Below are 23,027 nucleotides of genomic sequence, written 5' to 3'. Positions count from 1 at the left end.
ACACACAGAATTTTAAAAAGAAGAGAAGGTCATCAAAATGGGTATTAAATATACCAAGTACAGTCTTTGCTACAGCTCTGATACTTACAGTCTCTTTTCCTTGGGAATATCAAAAGACGCAGCCATATTCATTAGGGTTGGTAGGCAGTGTAAATGATGACTATGTGAATGAGGAAGAATTGTATTTGCCTAAAATGAAACATAATATTTTTTAAGAGTTGACAAATAGAAATATTTTGTTATAGATTATCCATAGATAAAATATTAACGGTTTTACTCATGAAATGAACTTAATGATTCACTTTCCAATACAAACTTACTTATTATAATTTATCTTACCTACTTTCAATAAGGATGAGAAAGAATGAAGATACAGACTCACATTAATTAAAACTCTGAATTTTACAGATCTTTTATTATAACAAAAATTATAATTTAAGTGGTAACTTAAAATGTAATTACAATTAAACTCAATTCTTAAATGATCTGAAAGGATTACATATCAAAACTTAGATCCAGTGCTATGTTACATTAATCCTGCTTTCCAAGCAAAATCCACCACTCAATCTGCTTTCTACCAATAAAGATAAGTAAATTAATTAATGTGTGGAAGCCAGAAAATGAAAGCATAATAAGCAATGAACTAATACCACTATACTCAAAATGACCAGCTTTTATATTTCAAGGGAATAAAGAATTCTGGTCATGGAGGAAGGAAAAAATTAAATTTATAAAAAAGATTACTTCATAAAGAGCAAATAATTCTAGATATTGATAATCTTACAGGAAATGATATATCAAGAATTAAAATAAAAGGGACGCCTGGATGGCTCAGTTGGTTAAACATCTACATTCAGTTCAGGTCGTGATGCCAGGGTCCTAGAATTGAGTCCCGTATCGGGCTCCTCGCTCAGCAGAGAGCCCGTTTCTCCCTTTGCTTGTGCTTGCACGCACGCGTGCGCTCTGACAATAAAAATCTTTTAAAAAATTAATTCATTAAAAAAAAAATCAGATCTGAAGGGATGCCTGGGTGGCTCAGTCGGTTAAGCATCTGTCTGCCTTTGACTCGGATCATGATCCTATGGTCCTGGGATCAAGTCCTGCATTGGGCTCCTTGCTCACTGGGGAGCCTGCTTCTCCCTCTGTGTGCCCCTCCCCCTCCTTGTACCCTCTTTCTCTCTCTGACGAAGTAAATAAAATCTTAAAAAAAAAAAAATCTGCAGTATTACTTAATTCTTCCATGGATGGACTGAAGGAGAACAGAGGATGTGGCTAAACAATTCGTTGGTAAACAAGACAGTTACCATTAAACTCTGTTTAATTCTCTTTACCTCACTGAGACCAGCTGTTATTTGGGAAAAAAAAAAAATAGCAGGGGTGAGGAGGTTGAAACAACAAAAAGTACTCTGCCAGTAAGAGAAAATCATAAAATAATTTTAAAAGATCTGCCACAAGGTTACTTCTTCCTTAATCAGTTAAAATGGTTTTTATTTAGTATTCTATTAATGAACAGGTGACTTAGAAATAAATAGGAATTCTATCTTGCAAACAATCAGTTCTCCCATTGCTTGATTTGTTGGGAGTAGAGAATGGTCGGATCACTTTCCTAGCTCCTTGTTTCCAGAAGTTACTGATGTCATAAAATCAAGGCAAACCCCCCCAAAATGAAAAAAACAAAACAAAAAGAACTCACCTTCTAAACCTCAACTCACAAGTTTGCAGAGAATGTTTTCAAACAAGGGAGTTAAACTTCCACTTTTTTTCACAGTTTTCTAAAATTCAGGCACTGATTGCCATATCAATTCCACTGCTACCTGACTAAATATCTAGTTTTGTAATTTCTTGCTTATTAGGCAGCAGGTCTGATACACATTAAGATTTATAAGACTCAAAATGTCAACATAAAAGTGAGTATAAAAATATTCAGTACTTTTTAGTTTTTACATGTTCCATTTATAGAACTAGCTGTACCATATACATGCACATACTATATGTACATATATGTATAGACAGATACAAGGCATCAAGGGCTCTTTGCAATGCAAAGACAAACACTTTTCAAAAAAAGCAAATTTACTTTTTGAGATACTACAAAGTAACATTATTTTATAAATTAAAACATTAATGGTAGGAAACATAATCAGAAGTTGCTCAACTTACCATATGTAAAAGCTCTCCTAAAAGGATGGTAGCTCTAACTGAGATATGGTCATCACTGTTTGTTATCACTTCAACCAAACCCTTTGAAAATAAAAAGAAAATATTATTGTTGCAAAATAGTAAGTAGGAACACATTTACGGATCCTATATGCTTGTTGCTCTGAAAGAACTTTGTCAGAGAAATTTAAAAAAATAAAATAAGGTTTATAAATCTTACCTCTAGAAGTCCATTACGAATAAATGCAGAGAGTATCAGTGCCAAATAATTATCCATGAGGTCTGGCCTAGAAATAAACACAGTACAGAAACAGTTTAGATACTGTTCAATATGTTACATAATTTAACATAAAAACAGCAATTGTAATAAATTTGAACTATTCCTCTAAATCCTACCTGGATCTGGCACGATGAGGAAGAATAGTTTTTGCCTCAGCTGCTACAAAGCCATCTGAAAGCCTCCAACTGTCCTGGAATCTGCCTGGATCTAAAATAGTTAAAATTCGGTAGTTAGAAGAAAATGAGAAATCACTAAAACACATCAGTTACCATCAGCTAGTCAGGCTATAAATAATGTTGTAAAATGTTGGTTAAAAAATAGACTGAGGGGTGCCTAGGTGGCTAAGTCGGTTTAAGTGTCCGACACTGATTTTGGCTCAGGTCATGATCTAGGGGTTGTGGGACTGAGCCCCACGTAGGACTCCTGGCTTAGTGGGGAGTCTGCTGGAGATTCTCTCTCTCCCTCTGCACTGCCCCTGTCCCTGCTAAAAACAATAAATAAATCTTAAAACAATGTTTAAAAAAAAGACTGAAAAGGCATACAGAAAATAAATGATTTACTGATGTACACAGATCTAAACATCTTTCATTTTGGGACTTAGGAGTCATTGGCTAAAATAAAATTATAGCGAGAATTAGATAATCTAATTTCTTTCTTTGCCCATTTTTCTACTAATTTCACTGCTCATTTGCAATACCTAGGTGATGATATGAGGTTTTATTTTTATATTAATTTAATGCTATGATGATGCAGTAAGAAAATGGTATGCAGCCATCAAAGAAAACGAAATCTTGCCATTTGCAACGACGTGGATGGAACTAAAGGGTATTATGCTAAGCGAAATAATTCAATCAGAGAAAGACATGTATTATATGATCTCACTGATATGAGGAATTCTTAATCTCAGGAAACAAACAGAGGGTTGCTGGAGTGGTAGGAGGTAGGAGGGATGGGGTGGCTGGGTGACAGACATTGGGGAGGGTATGTGCTATGATGAGTGCTGTGAATTGTGTAAGACTGATGAATCACAGACCTCTACCTCTGAAACAAATAATACATTATATGTTAAAAAAAAAAAAAGATAGTAGGAAGGGAAAAATGAAGGGGGGAATCAGAGGCAGAGACAGACCATGAGAGACTATGGACTCTGAGAAACAAACTGAGGGTTCTAGAGGGAAGGGAGGTGGGGGGATGGGTTAGCCTGGTGATGGGTATTAAAGAGGGTGCGTACTGCATGGAGCACTCGGTGTTATATGCAAACAATGAATCATGGAACACTACATCAAAAACTAATGATGTAATGTATGGTGATTAACATAATAAAATTTAAAAAAAAAGAATGGTATTTAATATTTAGTTTAGTACTTTGCCTTTGAGGGATTCTGTGTATTAGCTAAATCATCTTAAAAATCACAGTATATGAGTAGATACAAATGGGCTTCAGTACTTACCTACACTGAGCAGTGCTTCTATGAATTCTTCAGTCACAACAGGTAGAGGAAGACGAAATATATCATAGAGCACTTCAAGCAGACCTCGCTGCAAGTGCAAATAAATACACTTCATTTATTTTTATGGAATGAATCTTCCTTTAAATTTAAAGATTTAAAACAGATGTTTTAAATGTCCTATTCACAGAAGAAAACCTGATAAAAACAGAACTCCGTATTTCAGAAACTTGTCATCTCAGGCCTATACTCAAGAAGAGATAACTACGGCGTGCTTACAACATATACAATTTAATCTTTTCAATTAACCTCTTATTATCCCCATTGCAGTACATATGGAGAAATAGATTTACAGGTTAAATGTAATTTGCCCAAGGTCATGGACCTATAAAGACTAAAATCAGGAGTCAAAGCTCAGTGGGCCAGACTCCAAAAACCATGTTCTTTCACCATCTGTGAAGTAAAGAGTCAAGTGAATTGCCCCAACCTTTAGTTCCCTGCTTATAGATCCTTCCATCTATAATCATGTCTTTCCATTCCCATGGTCTAAAGGCGTTTCAGTTCACATTTTAAGCAAGGTACTCCTAGCTAGTATTTTCTTAATATTTTTCAACTCCAGGTTTGGTTCAAATAAAAAAACAAGAAAAGTGCAAACTGTATTTTTTTGAACACAAAACAAAAACATTTAAGTGGAAAAGGAAGAACCACTGAAGAGTTCATTTTTTTCTCTCCAATTTCAATTTGTTTTAGCTGTTTAATATAAATTGCTATGCACTAATAATTTAGGACTCTATCTAATAAATAAGCATATAAATATTAACAACTCAATTTTAATGAAAACCACCTTTTCTGTTTGCATTTTTTAATGAATAAAACATAATTTCATATTTTAATCCAGTTTTTAATTCAGCCGCATTTTCTAACAACATCACTATTTCAAATTATTTGTATTAGCCTTAGGGTTTAACTAAGTAGTATACATTCATTAATGTATTTTTTTCAATGCTCTATGATACAGATGAACAATTCATGAGGAAAAAGCAACACCTAAAATAACTTTTTTTACAATTAATTTCCTCTGTTAAAAGTCTGGGAATGAAACAATTAGAGTAACTTTTGCCTACCCTTATTTCCATATTTGGTATACAAAGTACTCCAATTAGAGACTGGATCCCAGAGTTGCCAGGTTTACATAAATTAATAATACCTAAAGAGGATAAAAAAGAAAAAAAAAAATCACTGATTTAAATTTCAAAAGAAAAAATCTACAGCAATGTATTCATAATATAAAATCTGTGGTATTTTTCCAGATAACTCCAAAATTATGCTATTATTTGGTTATAAGTAACATTTCCCTACTGACTAGAGATTATCAGTAATTTTACCATTTAAATTCCTTCTTCTGCTTGTTGCATACCCAAAAAAGTTCATCAATCTGACTGCCTACTACTCCTGCTTGCTGATGTCTCAGGGTCAGAATACTGGAGAGAGTAGGACAACATTCTGTCTCTCTTACCTAATACCTTCTTAACCTAAAATGAAGTTAAAAAATCTGCTTGGCATTTGTCTTTTGAAATTTTAAGTGGAAGAATTAAGTCAAACAATTTAAAGCACACTAATATCATGTCACAAAGGAAGATATGTGAACAGCCAATAACACATACAAAATATTCAGTATCATTAGTCATTGGGTAAATCTAAGTAACATTCACAATTAGATACCATCACACACCCACCAGTATGGCTAAAATGTAAGAGGACATGAAACGCTGGCAAGGATGCAGAGCAACTGGAACTTATAAACACTGATGATGGGAGAATAAAATATGTAAGTATTTTGATAAAAAGTCTGGCAGTTTCTTATAAAACTAAACATATATCCACCTTGTGATTCAGCAATTCCATTTGGGTATTTACTCAAGGCAAATGGAAAGCTCATGTCCACAAAAAGACTTTTTAATCACCCAGGTAATCACTAGCACACTGACTTACAGTCAATTTTAGTAATTTTGTACAAATCCCTCACTCTAATAATAACATACAAAGGTAAAACTAGGTTAACATCTAAATTAGATGCTGCAATAGTAATTTAACATTTGAAAAAATAACCAAGTTTTTCTTATTAAGCAGCACAGAGTAGCTTACCTGCCCATGACCGGAATGTTGCTATGATTCCCATTTTACTGGCTAGAAACCTTGCTTCTCTGTCTTCTCTGGCGGGAGCGCGCAAGGGGCAGAGATCAAAGAAATTAAATGTGAAAATAAAAAGTGAGATATTCCTCTACTGTATCAGGAAAAAAAACTATCATTAGTTAACATTCAAATATTTACACAGGAAATAAAACATGTTAAAAAAAGAAAAAAGGTCAGATCTACCTCAAAGAAAATTACCCAATTATATACTGACCCCCATCCCAATTTAAAATTCCCAACATAGTTTGGAGCATCTGGCTGGCTCAGTCAGTAGAGCATGTGCCTCTTTTTTTTTTTTTTTTTTAAGATTTTATTTATTTATTTGACAGAGAGAGACATAGTGAGAGGGGAAACACAAGCAGGGGGCAGTGGGAGGAGAAGCAGGCTTCCCGCTGAGCTGGCAGCCTGATGCGGGGCTTGATCCCAGGACCCTGGGATCATGACCTGAGCCGAAGGCAGACGCTTAACAACTGAGCCACCCAGGCGCCCCAAGCATGTGCCTCTTGATTTCAGGGTTATGAGTTCGAGCCCCACACTGGATGTGGAGATTACTTAGAAAAAGAAAGTAAAAATCTAAAATTCCCAACATAGTTTAAAATAAGTTATAAATTCTACTTTTCAATTTAGTTCTACTTTTCCTGCTCTTTCTGAAAACTATTCTTAGATACCTCATTAACACCTTTAATTGAGCACTACAGACAGCACCGCCCTATTTATTAAATAAGCATCCTTGTCAAAAGGCTACCCTTTAGCAAAGAAAATTACCTCTTACTTTTACCACATGTATACTTTTTTTTTTTTAAAGCTTATTTGTTATGTATGTATGTAATCTCTACATCCAATGTAGGGCTCGAACTCATGACCTCAAGATCAAGAGTCACATTCTCTTCTCACTGAGCCAGCCAGGTGCCCTACCACATATATTCTCTTTACTTGAAAATTCTTGCCTCAAACTTATTTCAGCATTTCTTTTCTTTTCTTTCCTTTTTTTATTTCAGCATTTCTAACATGCAAGCTCAACAATCCATATATTCACCGATATTAAATAACTAGATATTAATATCACCAGCTATTTTTTTTTAATTGTGTATCCAAATATCTCACTGTTCTTTCTTATGCAATAGTTTATGACCATTAATCAAGCAAGAGACTATTTATATTCATTAAGTATTTTCCACTGGCTTATGGCCAGTATCAATACTTAATAGCAATCTTATACTATTTATGCCACCTCAACCACCTCCATTCTCTCAACTGTCTTTTTCTGTGCTAGCTTTTTGTCTTCCCTAATAAAGTCCTTAACAATTCTGAGAATACAGAACTCCAGAGAACTGGGAAAGAAAAAACAGAGGGGGTGGATTAAAAAAAAAAAAAGACAGAAAATCAAGTTAAATGAGCAATCAGTCTGCAAAAGAAAAATGAAACACTTAAAAAGACACACTAACAAGCCACACTAAGCTCTACAGCATCAAATAAGTGAGAATATAAGAGAAACTAAAATGAGGAGGTGGGGTGGTGGAAGAAATGAGAATTAGACAACTATGGGATAAAGCTTTCAGTGCTCCTTCTCTTAAAAATATTAGTGACAGGGGCACCTGGGTGGCTCAGATGGTTGGGCATCTAAGGCTCAGGTCATGATCTCCAGGTCCTGCGATGGAGCCCCACATCGGGGTCCCAGCTCAGCGGGGAGTCTACTTCTCCCTCTCCCTCTCTCTGCCTCTCCCCCTGCTTGTACTCTCTGTCTCTCTCTCTCTCTCTCAAATAAAGGAATAAATCTTAAAAAAAAAAAAATGTTAATGACAGGAGTGCCTGGGTGGCTCAGTCGGTTAAGCGTCCAACTCTTGATTTCAGCTCAGGTGATGATCTAGGGTAATGAGATAGAGTCCCGCATCAGGATCCAGGTTGAGCGTGGAGCCTGCTTAAGATTCTTTCTCTCTCCCTCTGCCCCTCCCCCCTGCTCATGCTCACTCTCTCTCAAAGGAAAAAAAAGAAAAGAAAATGTTAGTGACAAACTTACAGTAACTGTCTGGTAATCCATTCTCTAACCTATTTAATAAATTTGTAGTATTTTTAAAAAATATCTCCATTTTCCCTTGTTCCCTGGCCGAAATGTACCCATGCTCCAGAAACTACCCATACTCCAGGAACTAAATAAAGTACAGAACCAAACAGATAAGGAAGGATTTTGGTGGAATGTACCTTCCCCCTCCAACTCTAAAAAATAGCCAAGGCTCATCTCTCACTCATCCTGGTAGGCAGAATTCTAAAAATGTCTGCCATCCCCTCAAGATTCCATGCCCTAATCCCTGGATCCTGTGAATATGGTATCACTGCCATGATTGTGACTAATTTAATGTTATATAGCCTGGCAGACCTTAAAAGACAGGGAGATCATCTGGTAGGCTTGATCTAATTGGAGCTTTCACTAGCTAGTGGCAGAGAAAGAGATTCAAAGCGAAGGATTCGAGGAATTTCTGTTCTGTTTGAAGACAGAGGGAGCCATGTGCCAAGGAAAGAGGGTGGCCTCTGGAAGCTGAGAGTAGGCCCCAGATGACAGCAAGGAGTCAGAGACCTCAGTTTTACAATAGCAAGAAAGTAAATTCTGCCAACAACCTGAATGAACTTAGAAATAGATTTTTCATCAGAACTTCCAGATAAGAGCTATGCCAGACTTCTGACCTACTGAACTGTGAGCTAATAAATTGATGTTATTTTAAGCTGCTACATTCATAGTAATTTGTCATGTAACAGTGGAAAGTGCATTTCTCCCATCACTAGGAGAATGTTAAGTAAGCGTTAGTGATAGAAATGATTAAAGATATAAAACCACGATTTTCCATAAAAATGAAAAATGAAAAACAAAAATATCCCCATTTCACAATATTCTAAAACTTAAGAATTTTAAATTATATACTATCTATCAAATAAGTGCTTATGTCGGCAATCCAACAATCCTACTAGAAAAAAACTTCACAGCACAATTTATTGTAAATAGCACCATCTGCAAAATCTTCACAAATAATACATCAATATTCATTGATCCCTGAATCAATTTATAGTTATCCCAGAATACCTCATGAACACGTGCTTTTCTCTCCAAAAAGATACTGAAAATTACCCTGCTTCATTTCTGGAAAACAACCTTTACCCTATCTCCTTTTATTTCCCCACTAACCTTCAAAATTCTACAGAATATATCTTTCTGCTTACTCAGTTTAAGGCAGCTCTTTATTCTACTCCCTGTTGTTATTTCACTCTTTTAGTCTCTCAATGTAATTATGCTAAAAATACATACAATAGGAAAATAAAGATCTAGGTTTCTACTGCAGCCTATCTTACATTATTTTAAATAAGAGATTAATTCTGAGTCTTTCAATTTCTCGTAACTTATTTTTAATTTTTTAAACCACAGCTAATTATGAGAGCTACAACATAACTATGAAATAGGAAATTTACTTAAACTCACATTGCTCTGACTCTACATGCAATCAGGCAAATCTAAAAGCTTTAACAGCAACATACATACTTCCTTATAAAATTACTAGGAACAAATGGTACTTACTTGAGTTGTCCTTCAGCTGTATCTGGACTGTGTCTGTAGTGAAAATCAGTATAGGGTGCTAAAATTCGCTAATAAAAAAAAAGGAGGAAAAGAAGAAGAAAAAAAGAGACCTTATTATAAAACACATTCTTCCTGTAACAAGCTAAAATTAATTTAATTTCTCTGTATCTTTATTGGGTATGCTGTTTGAGAATTTAGTTCTTCAAACTCATCACCAAGGAATATATGAGTAATTTTTTTATTTTAAGATTTTATTTATTTGACAGAGAGAGAGACAGAGAGAGAGTGAGAGAAAGAGCATGAGCAGGGGGGGAGGAGCAAGGGGAGAGGGAGCAGGCTCCCCAGTGAGCAGTGAGCCAGATGCAGCCTCAATGCCAGGACCCCCGATCATGACCTGAGCTGAAGGCAGACCAGACTGAGCCACCCAGGCGCCCAATTTGAGAGATTTTTTTAATGTACAAATTGAATTTCTGAACTTTTAAATTGAGGTATAGCATATATATAAAACAGTGCACAAGCCATGAATGTAAGGTTTGGTGCATTTTCTCCCACTAAGCCCATTCCTGTAACTAGCACCAGATGAAGAAAACATCGGCCTCCTTAAAGCGTCCTTATTCCCTCTTCAGATTCAGTCACTACCTACCCCAAGATTATTATCCTGACTTTTAAAACTATGACTTAGTTGTGCTTACTTTTGAACATTACTAAGTGGTTCTATTTTATAAATTACCTTCTCCTTTCAGGGCTAGTATAAAAAAATCCAAGTTATTTGGTGTATTGTCCTTGTATTCAGCAATCTTGCCAATAAAGTCACTCATTTTAAACTTTTAACTACTAAAATCTCCCTTGCCAACTCTCCCGCCAAGCCTACTGCATTACTGTGGTCTAATTTTTAATATTAAATATAATTTAAAATACACAAGACATTATTAAAATTGCTTTCGACAATCAGTATTCTTTTATATTTAGTCATATATTTGCCTTTTCTGTCACTATTCATTCCTTCCTGCATTTCCTTGTTTGTCTTAGATCATTTTCCCTCTGAGGACTCCCTTTACTCTTTTATTCTTTGTGTGTCTCATTTCTCAATAAATGAGAAAAACAATAAATATTTATTATCTCATATAGTTCCTGTGAGTCAGGAATCTATGAGAGGCTTAGCTATGCAGTTATGGTTTAGGAGCCCTCATTAAGATTGCAGTCAAAATATTGGTCAAGGCTAAGGCTACAGTCACCTGAAGATTTGACTGGAGCTGGAGGACCTGTTTCAAGATGGTTCACTCACAATGTGCTAATTGTCAGGAAGAGTTCAGCTCCTCTGCACAGGTACCTCCCCTTAGGCCGTTTTAGTGCCTTCCTGACATAAGACAAGTAATCCAAAAAAGAGTAGTGTGTGTTTGTTTTTTAAGATTATTTATTTATTTGACAGAGAGAGAGGGAGAGAGAGAGAGAGAGAGAGACAGCGAGAGAGGGAACACAAGCAGGGGGAGTGTGAGAGGGAGATGCAGGCTTCCCGCGGAGCAGGGAGCCTGATGTGGGGCTCGATCCCAGGACCCTGGGATCATGACCTGAGCTGAAGGAAGACACTTAACGACTGAGCCACCCAGGTTTCCCAAGAGTAGTGTTTCTTTACATTCTGTTTGGTCTTTTGTTTTCTTAGTCTCAAAAAAGCTTTTATTTTACCTTTGTTTTTGAAAGACATTTTCTCTGGGTTAGGCTGGCATTTTTTCCTTTCAGTGTTCTAAAGATGCCACTTTACTATCTTCTAGTTTCCATGAGTTCTGTTGGGCATCAGCTATCAGACATGTTCCTTTGAAAGTAATATGGTTTCCCGCTCCCCTGGAGCTATTTTCAAGATTTTTATTTATCCTGGTTTTCAACAATCTTACCATGATGTGCCTACATGTTTTCTTTGTATTATCCTATTTGGAGTTTTGTGAGCTTTGTGAGCATGAAGTCTCATCAGTTTTAGAAACAAAAGTTCTGGGCATTGTCTCTTTGGATATTTGCTTCTGCCCATTTTCTCTTTCTTCTCCAAAGACAAAATTATGTTTCATCACCTTTGTTGTCTTTTATTCATCTCTTTCTTTTCCCTCTCTGCTTTACCCTGGATATTTTTATTGACTTTTCCTCTAATGTACTAATAGCTTCTTGTCCAAGATTAATTTTTCATTGAGTTCAGAATTTCATGTATTATATTTTTCAGTACTGGAACTTCCACTGAAATCATCTGTGTATTTCAATTACCTAGTCAAATTCTCCATTATTTCATCTATTTTCTTCCTTTTTTTTTCTTCATTTTCCTGAACAAATTAAGCATGGTTGTTTTATTTTTTTTTTAAAGATTTATTTGAGAGTGAGAGAAAAAGAGTATGTGAGCGAGCACAGGACGGGAAGGGCAGAGAGAGAGGGTGAGACAGTCCTAAGCAGACTTAGTGCTCTGGGGCTCGATCCCACAACCCTGAGATCATGACCTGAGCTGAAACCAAGAGTGGGACGCTTAACCGCTTGTGTCACCCATGCACCCTGCATGGTTGTTTTAAAGTCTTTCCCTCTAACTGCACTATCTGGATCACCTGTGGGCATGTTTCTATAGAATGTTTTTCTTTTGGGTGTTTAGTCAAATGGTCATATCTTTTTGCATGACATTCAATCAAATTAATTTATAAGTGAATGTCAGACACTGTGCATATTATAAAAGGTTCCAAATGATGTTACCTCCAACAGAAATGGTTTATCCTTTCCTCTGTTAGGTAGAATGGGGGGGGGGGGCTGATCATCTTATCCTTATCACCAACTGTGTTAAATTGAGACTACATTGTAATTTTGAGAAGACTGAGTATACCTTTGGTTTTCCCGTGTTCTTAAGTATAGTCTTCCAGGGCTTTCAACAGAGAGCTTAGCAAATATTTTTCTCCTTAGCAATGAGAAACTGGGAATCTTTTCTACACATTTCTTAAGTTTTGAATTTAAATCTTAGCTACCCATCCAGAAAAGCTTCAGAATTTGGGATATGTCAAGAACAAGAAATCAGCTATGAAATACCCAGTTTTGTCATTTTAGTACCATACAAATGCCAAGAGTTCCTTTGGTTTTTCTGATCCCAGCAAAGGCCTACCGGGATTTTCAGTTTTTCCAATTATATATTGATCAATAAATGGCCCCAAGGAAATAGTAATTGCATATAACCAGTGTAAATTCACTACTTCTTTCGGGCCTTTCAACTGTTGCCCATGGCCCCTCCTAGAAAGCCTTCGCATTCTATGCACTGGGGACTACAGCATATTCCACTGTGCTTTCCTCAGGTTTTGACATCTTGGCTTTTGCCCTGCACAGTCTTGTTTCAGCAAATACCTAAAGGGGTACATCAGACTTAGTCCAGCGACTTTTCTTATCTCTGGGCTTACCATACCTGCATGACTGCAAAATACTCTGGTCTACTAGGCCCACATCATGTTCTTAACCTTTAGCCTGTGCCCCAAATCTGCAAATGCCCCCAAGGGCATCTGTAGATAGATATTCGGGGCAACTCTCAAAGAATCTTCTCTCTCGCAAATTTCACTCTCTCTGGCCCTTACTGCTTTCACAGCTCTACACTGCTTTAAATATATGACTTTCATAATTATTCCACTTTTCTAGTTTCCATAGCAGATGCTATGAACTACCTTATTCTACTCTGAAGTGTAACTTTAAAAGATACAGTTTTTAAAAATTACTATAAAAAATTACAACTGATTTACAACCCTTACAGACTGTCTATTCTGGTAACATTATATTATATCCACACGTTTTCCTGTCTGAGGTCAAAACATATCACAGATAGCAGAAATAAAAGCCAGGGTAAATTTAAAAAGGGACTTTTTAAGAGGAGGAAGATTTGCGCCTAACAACAGATATAGCAGCACTGAAAATAGCTCCTTTGTATGGAGAAATGGATATCAAAGTATGAATTTGGAATCAAAATTTGTAAAATATAATTAATAAAAACGAGGACAATGTTCTCTGAGCAGACTATATAATGAAGATAATGATATTAAAGTTGATGATGAAGAATAATATCCAAGGTAACCAGTATTTCTTGAATATTTACTATGTGCTAGGTACTGAAGTACCTAGATTAGAATTTTATGTAGATTAGAATTAACATATGTAAAGAACCCGGAAATAATAACTCATTATAAGCATTACATGAGTGTTAGCTGGTGGTATTACTACTACTATTATTATTATTATTTATTGTTCACAATAATTCTTTAAGGTGAAAGCCATGACCTTCATTTTACCTAAGAAAAAACGGGTCCAAGAGAGTATCATAACTTGTCCAAGTCATAAAGCTAGTAGGTCATAGAGCAAAAAAATCAAAACCAGATCTGTAGAGCCCAAAGTCTTTGCTCTAAATCACTATGCTATTCTGGGGGGATCCTGTTAAAGGAGAAAAGAACAAACATTTGTGGTTTTAAAGAAATAGATATAAGCAAAGACACTACTTAAATGCCTACCATATTCTTTTGAGGTTTTTTTTTTTTACTTAATAAAGGCTTTGCTAATCTGCTTTATAATTACATAGGAATAAAAAACAGGCCTATACATATTATCTTCCTTTATTGTAATCATCTCACCAATCCTAAAATTATAGTTCTACTTGATTAAAAGAAAAAAAAAACTTACACTAAACATATGATAAAATATCAAAAATGCTAGTTTATTCCCAATAGACTCCCATAAATGATGACTATATTTGAAATCACTTATTGAGGAGAAAATTGTACTTATTAGTTAATGATAAAAGCTGTCACTTTTATAATCTCAAATACTTCTACTGGCCCTAATAAAACCAGAACTATGAGATTTAAGACAAATTTCATAAAATGATTTAGGCATACACGCTAGAGAACAATACTATACTTTATACTTTGCATAATTTCATACCCAAATATAAACAAAACATTGGTTTAATCTTACTCTGAATGGCATCTGCAATGGACAACAATGTAGTACATTCACAGAAAAACTGTTAAGATTAGTTTGTGGTAATTCTGTTCCAACCTCCACTACACACTTTATTATAAAAAAGAGTACATAGCAGTCTTATTATTTTAGACTATAAAAAAACACTGAATTAGTAAAAAAAAAAAAATTAAATTGTAGTGTATTTTAAAAAGAAAGATCTGTATTCTATTTCTTTCAAGTATATATGGTCATTAGTTGCTAACAAGTGCTTCTAACCAGAGAATTTTAGCATGGGTTAATAAATAAAGAGTATATAATTAGCGGGAGCTATTCACACAATTAACGTACTAACGTTCTTAAAAAGAAATGGTTCTCTTAAGTAGGTAAATGTATATGCAACCTTACTTGTGCTTTAATTGGCTTAATAAAGTTTTCACAGATAATAAAAAAATAAACTTCACTTTACATGTTGATGAACTATTCTTGAGAATAATATTTTCAATTCAGTCCAAACTGAATAAGCTATAAAATATTGCTGGGGATAAGTCAGTCTTAATTAATTTGTTTGATAATTAACGTGCTTAAGTTAATAGTTAACTTAAAAATTTCAAAGTAAGACTATGTATGGATTTAAAGCCATACTGTAAAGGTAGAAAAGGATATTAAAGTTCCTACCTCTAATTCTACATCAGCTCGCACATACTGTCGGGTCTTTGGATGATTAAGGAGGTGCAAAATTGTAGTAATGAGGGCCTCATTTATTCGACTTAATTGGCAATCGATCACATTTTTCAGGATGGTGTTTAGTCCACCTCGAAGCGCCACCACCTCTGGATTCTGAAGTGCTAAAATAAAAAAGAAAAACTTAATAAAGTATATAGGGGATAAATAATAAAAAGTAATCAGAAATCTGGGATTTTATCTTGAAACAATTTCCTTTCTGACTTGAAAAACTTTCTAGTCAAAGACATTTAAAACATGGATAAAATGTATCTAAATAAGAGTCATTGAATATACTCTTCCCAAAATCCTAATTTTTTTTTTTAAAGTCACTGAATTGCTTTTTTTATATCCTTTGTCCGTATTTTACTGGAATGGTTCTTCTTTCCTATCAATTGCAAGAAGTTGCTCATTTAATGTGGATATATTAGCCGTTCGTCTATTTCACAGCTTTTCTTTGCTTTGCAATTTAACTTTAGATTTTAATCTCAGATTTTAAACTCAGAAATTCCTCCCTTACTTCAAAGATCAGGCATTTTCTGACCACGCCCACACATACAACTGTGTGCTTTAAATGAGTTCATGATTAACATTCCAGTTTTCAATCTGTCAGGAAATTGAGTTTTGCTTAATATTGATAAATTCAACTGTTTTCCAAATGTTTAATCAATTATCCCAGCATGCTTCCCAAACTGATTTTATCCTTTTGATATACTGAAGTTTTCTATATACCAGAGTCTGCAACTCAATTCCTTTTCATTTTTCTCTCTCTTAATAACCTAGCTTAATAGTTTTTGTAAAAATACATTAAAAAAAAAACAACCCTTTCCCTTCCCTTCCATTATTGTTTCTCAAAAATGTTTTCATGGTTGGATCTCTCGTGTTTATTCTAGCCTAATTTTAGAATTAGGTTTCTTCTGTTTTTTTCTAAATTGAGGTATATATAATTACTTGTAGTATAATTCACAGATCTTAATGGTACAGTTCAATAAATTTTGAACAATTTTTATACTCTTGTAACCAATATCCAATCAAGATACAGAAATTTCATCATCCTAGAAAGTTCTCTCATACCACTTTTCAAACAGTATCCCCTCCACTACACAACCAATGTTCTCATTTCTGTGTTATTAAGAATCAAGTTGACGTGAAATTCAAGTGTCAAAAGTACTCCTCCAAGACACATGCACAAGTCATACATGTTTCTTATCAAGTTTTATTTGTTATATATAGTTTTCTTTTCTACTTTGAAAATAGTATCTTTTTTCTCTAATATATTTACTGATTTTATTGCTGAAACACAAAATAAATCTAATCAAATCTGTATTTTCACCCACTTTCACTGTCCTGAACTACTTAAGTTCTGTTTTTCAGTTGATTCGGAGTTTTCTAGATATATCATACACAATATGTAAACTTCATTTCATTTATTTTAATTTACTAAACTGACTGAAAGTTTTTAGCAATACTAATTTATTAGGAATTAAAAGTTTATAGTATTTATACAGATCCACCATTAAGAATAATACAGTGTTGATCTGAAATAAATATTCTAGTATGTTAACAAAGGGTTTTTATTTTATTTTATATATGTGTATAGGTCTGTGTGTGTATGTATATCTATGTGTATATACATATAAAATGATAGTTTCATTAAAAAATTGGTAGGTTTCCATATTTTAATACTTTCAATTAGATTACAGTATATAAGAACTCTGTTCCTTGAAATAATTTTAAGACAAAACTACCTGAATGAGTCTTTTTGGAGGCAATTATTTCATTAAGTACTTCTATGGTTTTTAACTTGTGTTTTCTACTTTTTGAGTCAACTGGAAATAAAATTTTCTCTGAAAATCCATTCATTTCAATAAGATTTTCAAATATTTATAAAAATTGTTTCAGAATAAAAAAACTATTATTTTTTCTTCCTCATTTGTATATTAATCTTTTCTTTCTCAGACTTTCATGTTTTTCAAACATTAGTGTATGTTCGTGTACCCGTGTATGTTTCTCTCCAACTAACATAGATTATTTTAAATAATCAGTCTTGTTCTCTAATTAGGACTCTTAATTTCATTGTTGCTTTCCTCCTGCTTACCTTAAAATTGATTTTTTTTTCCTTCTTTCTCCATTTCTTGGGTTTATACACTTATTTTCATTGTTTTTTGCTTACGTATAAAAGCATTTTTTATGATAAGAAGTTAACTGAGTATAGCTTTCCAAGCATCCCATACACTGACATGTCAAATTTATTTTCAAAATGTCCTTAACTTTCCGACTTTGTCTATAAATCAGTATGTACTGTGAACAGTACCTTTAAATCTTCAATAATAGGGTTTGTTTCTCTTAAAATTTAGTTTATGATTTTGTTAACTTGTTTATTGTATCAAGAGTGAATGTAACCTACATCAGCTCTACTTTCGGTGGGAAAAAAATTCTCTTGTCATTTAAAATTATATTTTTTGGTTTTAAGTGAGGTTGAACTTTTTAAATTTGTTGATTAGCCATATATTTGAGAATTATTTATTTTTCCTATTGATCTGTATATAAATAAGTTATTTACCTATCATGTTTGTAACATTTATTTTTGTTTGTTCCAGCACTGTTTTTTTGTCTCCTTATAATAAAATCTATAGCTGCTGAAATCTGTTTATTTCTTCTGATAATTCAAGACTCCTTTTCCTTACAGTGATCAGATAAATGCTCATCCATTTTTTCCCTGTTTTTTCCCCATTTAACTCTAATCCTTTTGCATTTAGATTTTTTTTTAATGTATGATAGTTTGTTTTTTAACCGATATTAAGATATTGTGTGGTTAATTGTCTGAGAGAACCAGACTTAAAGCAATTTTATTCTAAACACTAGAATTTGGACAATTTCTATATTCCTATAAACAAAATTTTTCATATCTTTGTAGCAATAACTAAGAATTCATTCATGAAAGGCATTTTAAAATATCATATTCTTATATTCTTTCTAAAACACTATATTTTTATTACTGGGAGAAAATTCTGACCCAGTTCACATTAAAAAATGTTACATTCTTATATATATACACTTCCTAAAATGCTTCATTTTTATTACTTGATGAAAATTCTGACCTAGTTCACATATAATGGCAATGCATGCTCGGACCATTCTGTCTCTTTCTTGAAGTCCATCATTTCCAACTGCTATTAATGAGTTGGTCACAGAGCTAGGAAACAAGGAAGCATTCACAGTAATCATCTGTAACAAGGAGGAATCAGAAAAAGAAGTTATTTACTTCATAATACATGTTTAAAAGCTATTTTGTTCAGATTGAGGTGTTTATAACCATAGAACATTTGTAAGATCCAGGCATCAAATTTACTCTTCTTCATATGAACATTTCAAAGGGTTAGTGTAATGAAAACTGATGCAATAAATGTTAATATTTGTTACTATGGAAAAATGCTGGCTTTTTTTCTAATAGTTCAGACTATAAATCAATTAAATGACAAGATTTAATGTTTCTGAGAGTCTAAGCTCCTCTCAAATAGGAACTGTATTTTATACAACTTTTCAGTACCTAGACAAAGGAAATCAGTGGTAAAAACAGCTGTCAACATGCTTACTGTACAATTCCATTCCTGACTCTTCCCCATATAATCGCCACCAAGCCCTGTCCCACCAATTTACCTCACTATCCATATTCTCTCTCCCATCAAACTCTAACTTGGGTCCTCATTCTTTCTCACTTTACTGCAACAGATGCCTAATCTTCCCATCTCCTACCATCACCTGTTGCTATGCGAAAAGGTAAAGTTAGTAATCCATAATCTATTTTTAATATTTCAAAAAGTATGATGCAAATAGTATATTTCTGGTGAAAAAACTTTGGATGAATCTCACTTTAAATGAAAAGTTTAACTGGCAATAATATATTTGGAATACTGAAAATAGCTAACGTATCTTCAATGTGGAAATTAGAAAGAAAACAAATTACATAGTTAATAACTATGTATGACTAATAAAGACTGGTAGATGAACAATTTCAAAATAACAGGTCTCTGGGGTAGGGATAATTAATTCGTATTGGATGTTACTGGATTTATAATCCTATGTATCAAGGGCAAGTGATTCCCTAAATGAATCCCTTTCAACTATAAAAAATCTGTTATGTTAATCTCTTATTACATGAATAAATAATATATGAGGAAAATTGATGGTTAAATTAGGCAGGTAGTAAGTATAATTTCAACTGGATAAAGAGTAGTAACAGCTGAGGGCCGCCTGGGTGGCTCAGTCGTTCAGCGTCTGCCTTCGGCTCAGGTCATGATCCCAGGGTCCCGGGATCGAGTCCCGCATCGGGCTCCCTGCTCTACGGAGAGCCTGCTTCTCCCTCTCCTACTCCCCCTGCTTGTGTTCCTGCTCTCGCTGTGTCTCTCTGTCAAATAAATAAATAAAATCTTAAAAAAAAAAAAAAAGAGTAACAGCTGAAAAGTGGAAAATTATATAGAAAATGAGAGAGACAAAAACCAAGAAGGATTCCCTGGATTGGAGAGAAAGGGAAAAAATAAAATAAAATCATAGACACTGAAAATGAGCACACAAACAAAAAATCTTCCAAATGAATGAGACAGGAGAAAGAGAAGGAAAAATAACATGAATATTGCTTAATTACTCATGGAGTAAGTTATCCTAAAGCAACAAATGTTTCTTCCTTTTCTTTAAAATAAAGAAGATTAATACTTCAATAGAAAATTTTAAAACTTTTAAAATGCATACAAAAAAAAAAACACAGTGACCTAGCCATTATAATATTAACATTAATTTCTACTAGCTCAGTTGCCAAGATGTTGCTGAAAAAAAGAAATATGTGCTTTGGTTGTTAAAAATACTACTGAAATTACAGTTCCTCTAACCAATAGAGGCCACTATTCATTCAGCAAGTATGCTTCCCTTTTAACTCTATCTGCTGTTAGCTAAACCAAGGAGGAACCCTGCACCGCAATTTTTCCTCTGAGCCTACATCCTACCATCAGGTATAAGCAATTTTCCTGCTCTTGGATTCACAAATGATATCTGCCTCAAATTAGTCTGTATTTTAGAAGATAACAGAAGTAAATAATATTTTTGTAATAGCATTACTAAACTGTTAAGGGTCTGCTTACTTTTACTGGGCTGTTTTATAAACTAAATTGTATCATGCCAAAACATTTTACAAAACTGAAATAAAATATTTACTGAATAACTCAAAGCTGAATTTAATTGCTTGAATCTATCTGGAATTGTCTTTACTTCTGAATGCAATTTTTAGGGTAGCAATTTTCAAAGTTTGGTCCAGGAAACAAGGGTCTCTAGGATATTTTCAGAGATTCTGTGAAGTTAAAATTATTTTAATAATAACACAAAGACATTATTTGTCTTTTTTACACTCAGTCTCTCACAAGTATATACTGAAGTTTACCAGAGGCTCCACTGAACATGAAATCACAACAGACTGAATGAAGCAAATATGACAATCCAGCTCCTACCTTCCATCAAGACAAACACTAAAGACATTTGCAAAGATCTAAAATAATACCATTCTGTTAAGTTTCTTTTTGGAAAATATATTTTTACAAAAATATGTTTATATGTGATGGGTTATTTTTAATATGCTAATATATATTTTAATTGCTCACTTATAATTCCTAGTATGATAAATATTGACATATATACCTCAAATAGCCAGAAAGTTATTCTAGGTTCTTCAGAAACAATTTTATTTTCTTATCTTGAATTCTCAAAATCATGGCAGTAGGAGAGACTATGAATAAGTAAAAACCATAAATCTAATTTTTAAATTTAAATTTGAGGAGTCAAATCACAGTTCCAATATGACACTTTACCTGCAACAAAAATATTGTAATCTATCTTCAATATCACTCTTACTAGAATTGTAAACCTCTTTTAAGACATTCATCCATTTACCTCTTCCTTACTATGCTCACCTGTGGGTATTATTACTAACCCCAAGCTGGACAAATGGAAGAAAAAAGAAAAAGAGGAGATCTAGTTAATGTACAAATTCAACACTCTGCCATTCTGAAGTATGCACTGAATTCAAAGGTGGGTAAAGAGGAGAAGGGTTAAAAATTTTTTTTTAAATACTTTAATTTTAGATGTTTTTACATTAAAACAACTATATACTGCATACGTCTCATAAATGTTTAGGATGAAACATGAAAAAATTCTTACATAACTGTGTCCTAACCAAGTTAACTCTTAGTTAATTGTTTTGCCATTAGGGTATCACATTAAATAACAACAAAAAATTCCTTGAAAACCTATCATTAGAAGCATTAATGGGTTATCCCTAACACCCTTTGTTGCAGAATTTAGATTCTGACCTATCCTGTACAACGGTCTGAACTGCTTATCGAAACTGCCTATGGACTATATCTAAATTTGTCTTCAAAACAACCAGCTTGTAACTCTTTGCCACGTCCATTTAATGGCATTAACTCCAAGCATGCAAATAAGAGAAAAGTAGAGTGGGGAACAAGTAATCCTTTTTCTCCAATAATATATCAAAAGCAGTAATTTCATTTACATGGTTACTAAGGGAAGAAATACAGTAGTTCTTCCCCACTCCCTTATCCATGGGGGATATGTTCCAAGACCCCCAGTGGATACTGAAACCACAGACAGTACTGAACTCTATATATAAACTAAAAGTCCTGAAAGCCTTACCAGTAACATAAAGTCAATTAACATGTATTTTGTATATGTTTTATATACTATGTTCTTACAATAAAGGAAGCTAAAGAAAATGTTAAGAAAATCATAAGAGATAATACATTTACAGTTCTGTACTCTGTTTACTGAAAAAAATCTATATAAGTAGACCCATGAAGTTCAAAGGTCAAGTATACTATTTTTTACTGTACATATGTATCTATGATAGAGTTTAATTCATAAATTAGGCACAGCAAGAGATTAATAATAAAACAGAACAATTATACTATAATAAAATGTATATGAATGGGGTCTCTCTCTCTCTCAAAATAGCTTACTGTACTGTACTCACCCTTCTTGTGGTGAGGTGAGATGATAAAATGCCTATGTGATGAGATGAGTGAGGTGATGATGTAGGTATTGTGACATAACATTACATATCTTCTAACCATATGGCAGAAGGAAAACCACGGTAACCAAAACTCTGGATAAGAGGTGGGGGTGAAGGATGGGGAGAAACTACTGGATTCTTTACAGTGAATATTTTATTAAAAAATATTGTCCTAGCTGTACACAGTCACATAGAATAATTACACATTTATGCTCACCTCTAAGCTTAACAGACCTATTTAGCTCATATAATTTTATCAAACAAATATGTTTAATGAAAATTTAGCCTTTAAATTTTAATATAAAGATTTCACAAAACAGTCTAAATCTAAAAATGTAAAATACTTAACATAAAAACCAAAAATCTACCTTCTCTCTCAGACATAGATCGTACCTTTCTGACTAATCGAAGTGCTTGTGTCCTCTCTACCTCGTTGCTCTGCTGTATGTCAATGCACCTAAATAATACACAAAATATTAAGTTATTGATAAAAATCTTATTAAACAATTTCTTTGTATAATACCACCAGATCAGACCTATCTTCATAATGTTAATATGGTATTTTAAAATTTTAACATGATTTTAACACCAGCAGACATTTATTTAGTTAATTTACATCCAGTTCTGATAAATATTTGCTAT

General features: G+C 33.7%; 1 protein-coding gene across 5 annotated transcripts in view; it reads right to left on the bottom strand.

Annotated features, from left to right (window-relative positions):
• The window catches only part of RICTOR (RPTOR independent companion of MTOR complex 2), a 122,200-nt gene that overhangs the window by 37,142 nt on the left and 62,031 nt on the right, over positions 1-23,027 (bottom strand). For all 5 annotated transcript variants that reach the window (XM_025867367.2, XM_073890965.1, XM_025867368.2 and 2 more), the window contains 11 exons: positions 22,779-22,842; positions 18,412-18,538; positions 15,266-15,435; positions 9,641-9,708; positions 6,031-6,098; positions 5,010-5,092; positions 3,889-3,976; positions 2,554-2,644; positions 2,378-2,444; positions 2,161-2,241; positions 89-189 (listed from right to left, as the gene is read on the bottom strand). In XM_025867367.2, the coding sequence (XP_025723152.1) occupies positions 89-189; positions 2,161-2,241; positions 2,378-2,444; positions 2,554-2,644; positions 3,889-3,976; positions 5,010-5,092; positions 6,031-6,098; positions 9,641-9,708; positions 15,266-15,435; positions 18,412-18,538; positions 22,779-22,842 (1,008 nt within the window). The remainder of the gene's footprint in view (positions 1-88; positions 190-2,160; positions 2,242-2,377; positions 2,445-2,553; positions 2,645-3,888; positions 3,977-5,009; positions 5,093-6,030; positions 6,099-9,640; positions 9,709-15,265; positions 15,436-18,411; positions 18,539-22,778; positions 22,843-23,027) is intronic.

The sequence above is a fragment of the Callorhinus ursinus genome, unplaced genomic scaffold (assembly GCF_003265705.2).
Source record: "Callorhinus ursinus isolate GAN/ISIS: 27379988/994484 unplaced genomic scaffold, GSC_fseal_2.0 scaffold3, whole genome shotgun sequence".
Lineage (NCBI taxonomy): Eukaryota > Metazoa > Chordata > Mammalia > Carnivora > Otariidae > Callorhinus > Callorhinus ursinus.
This window is presented reverse-complemented; position numbering and strand designations above follow the sequence as displayed.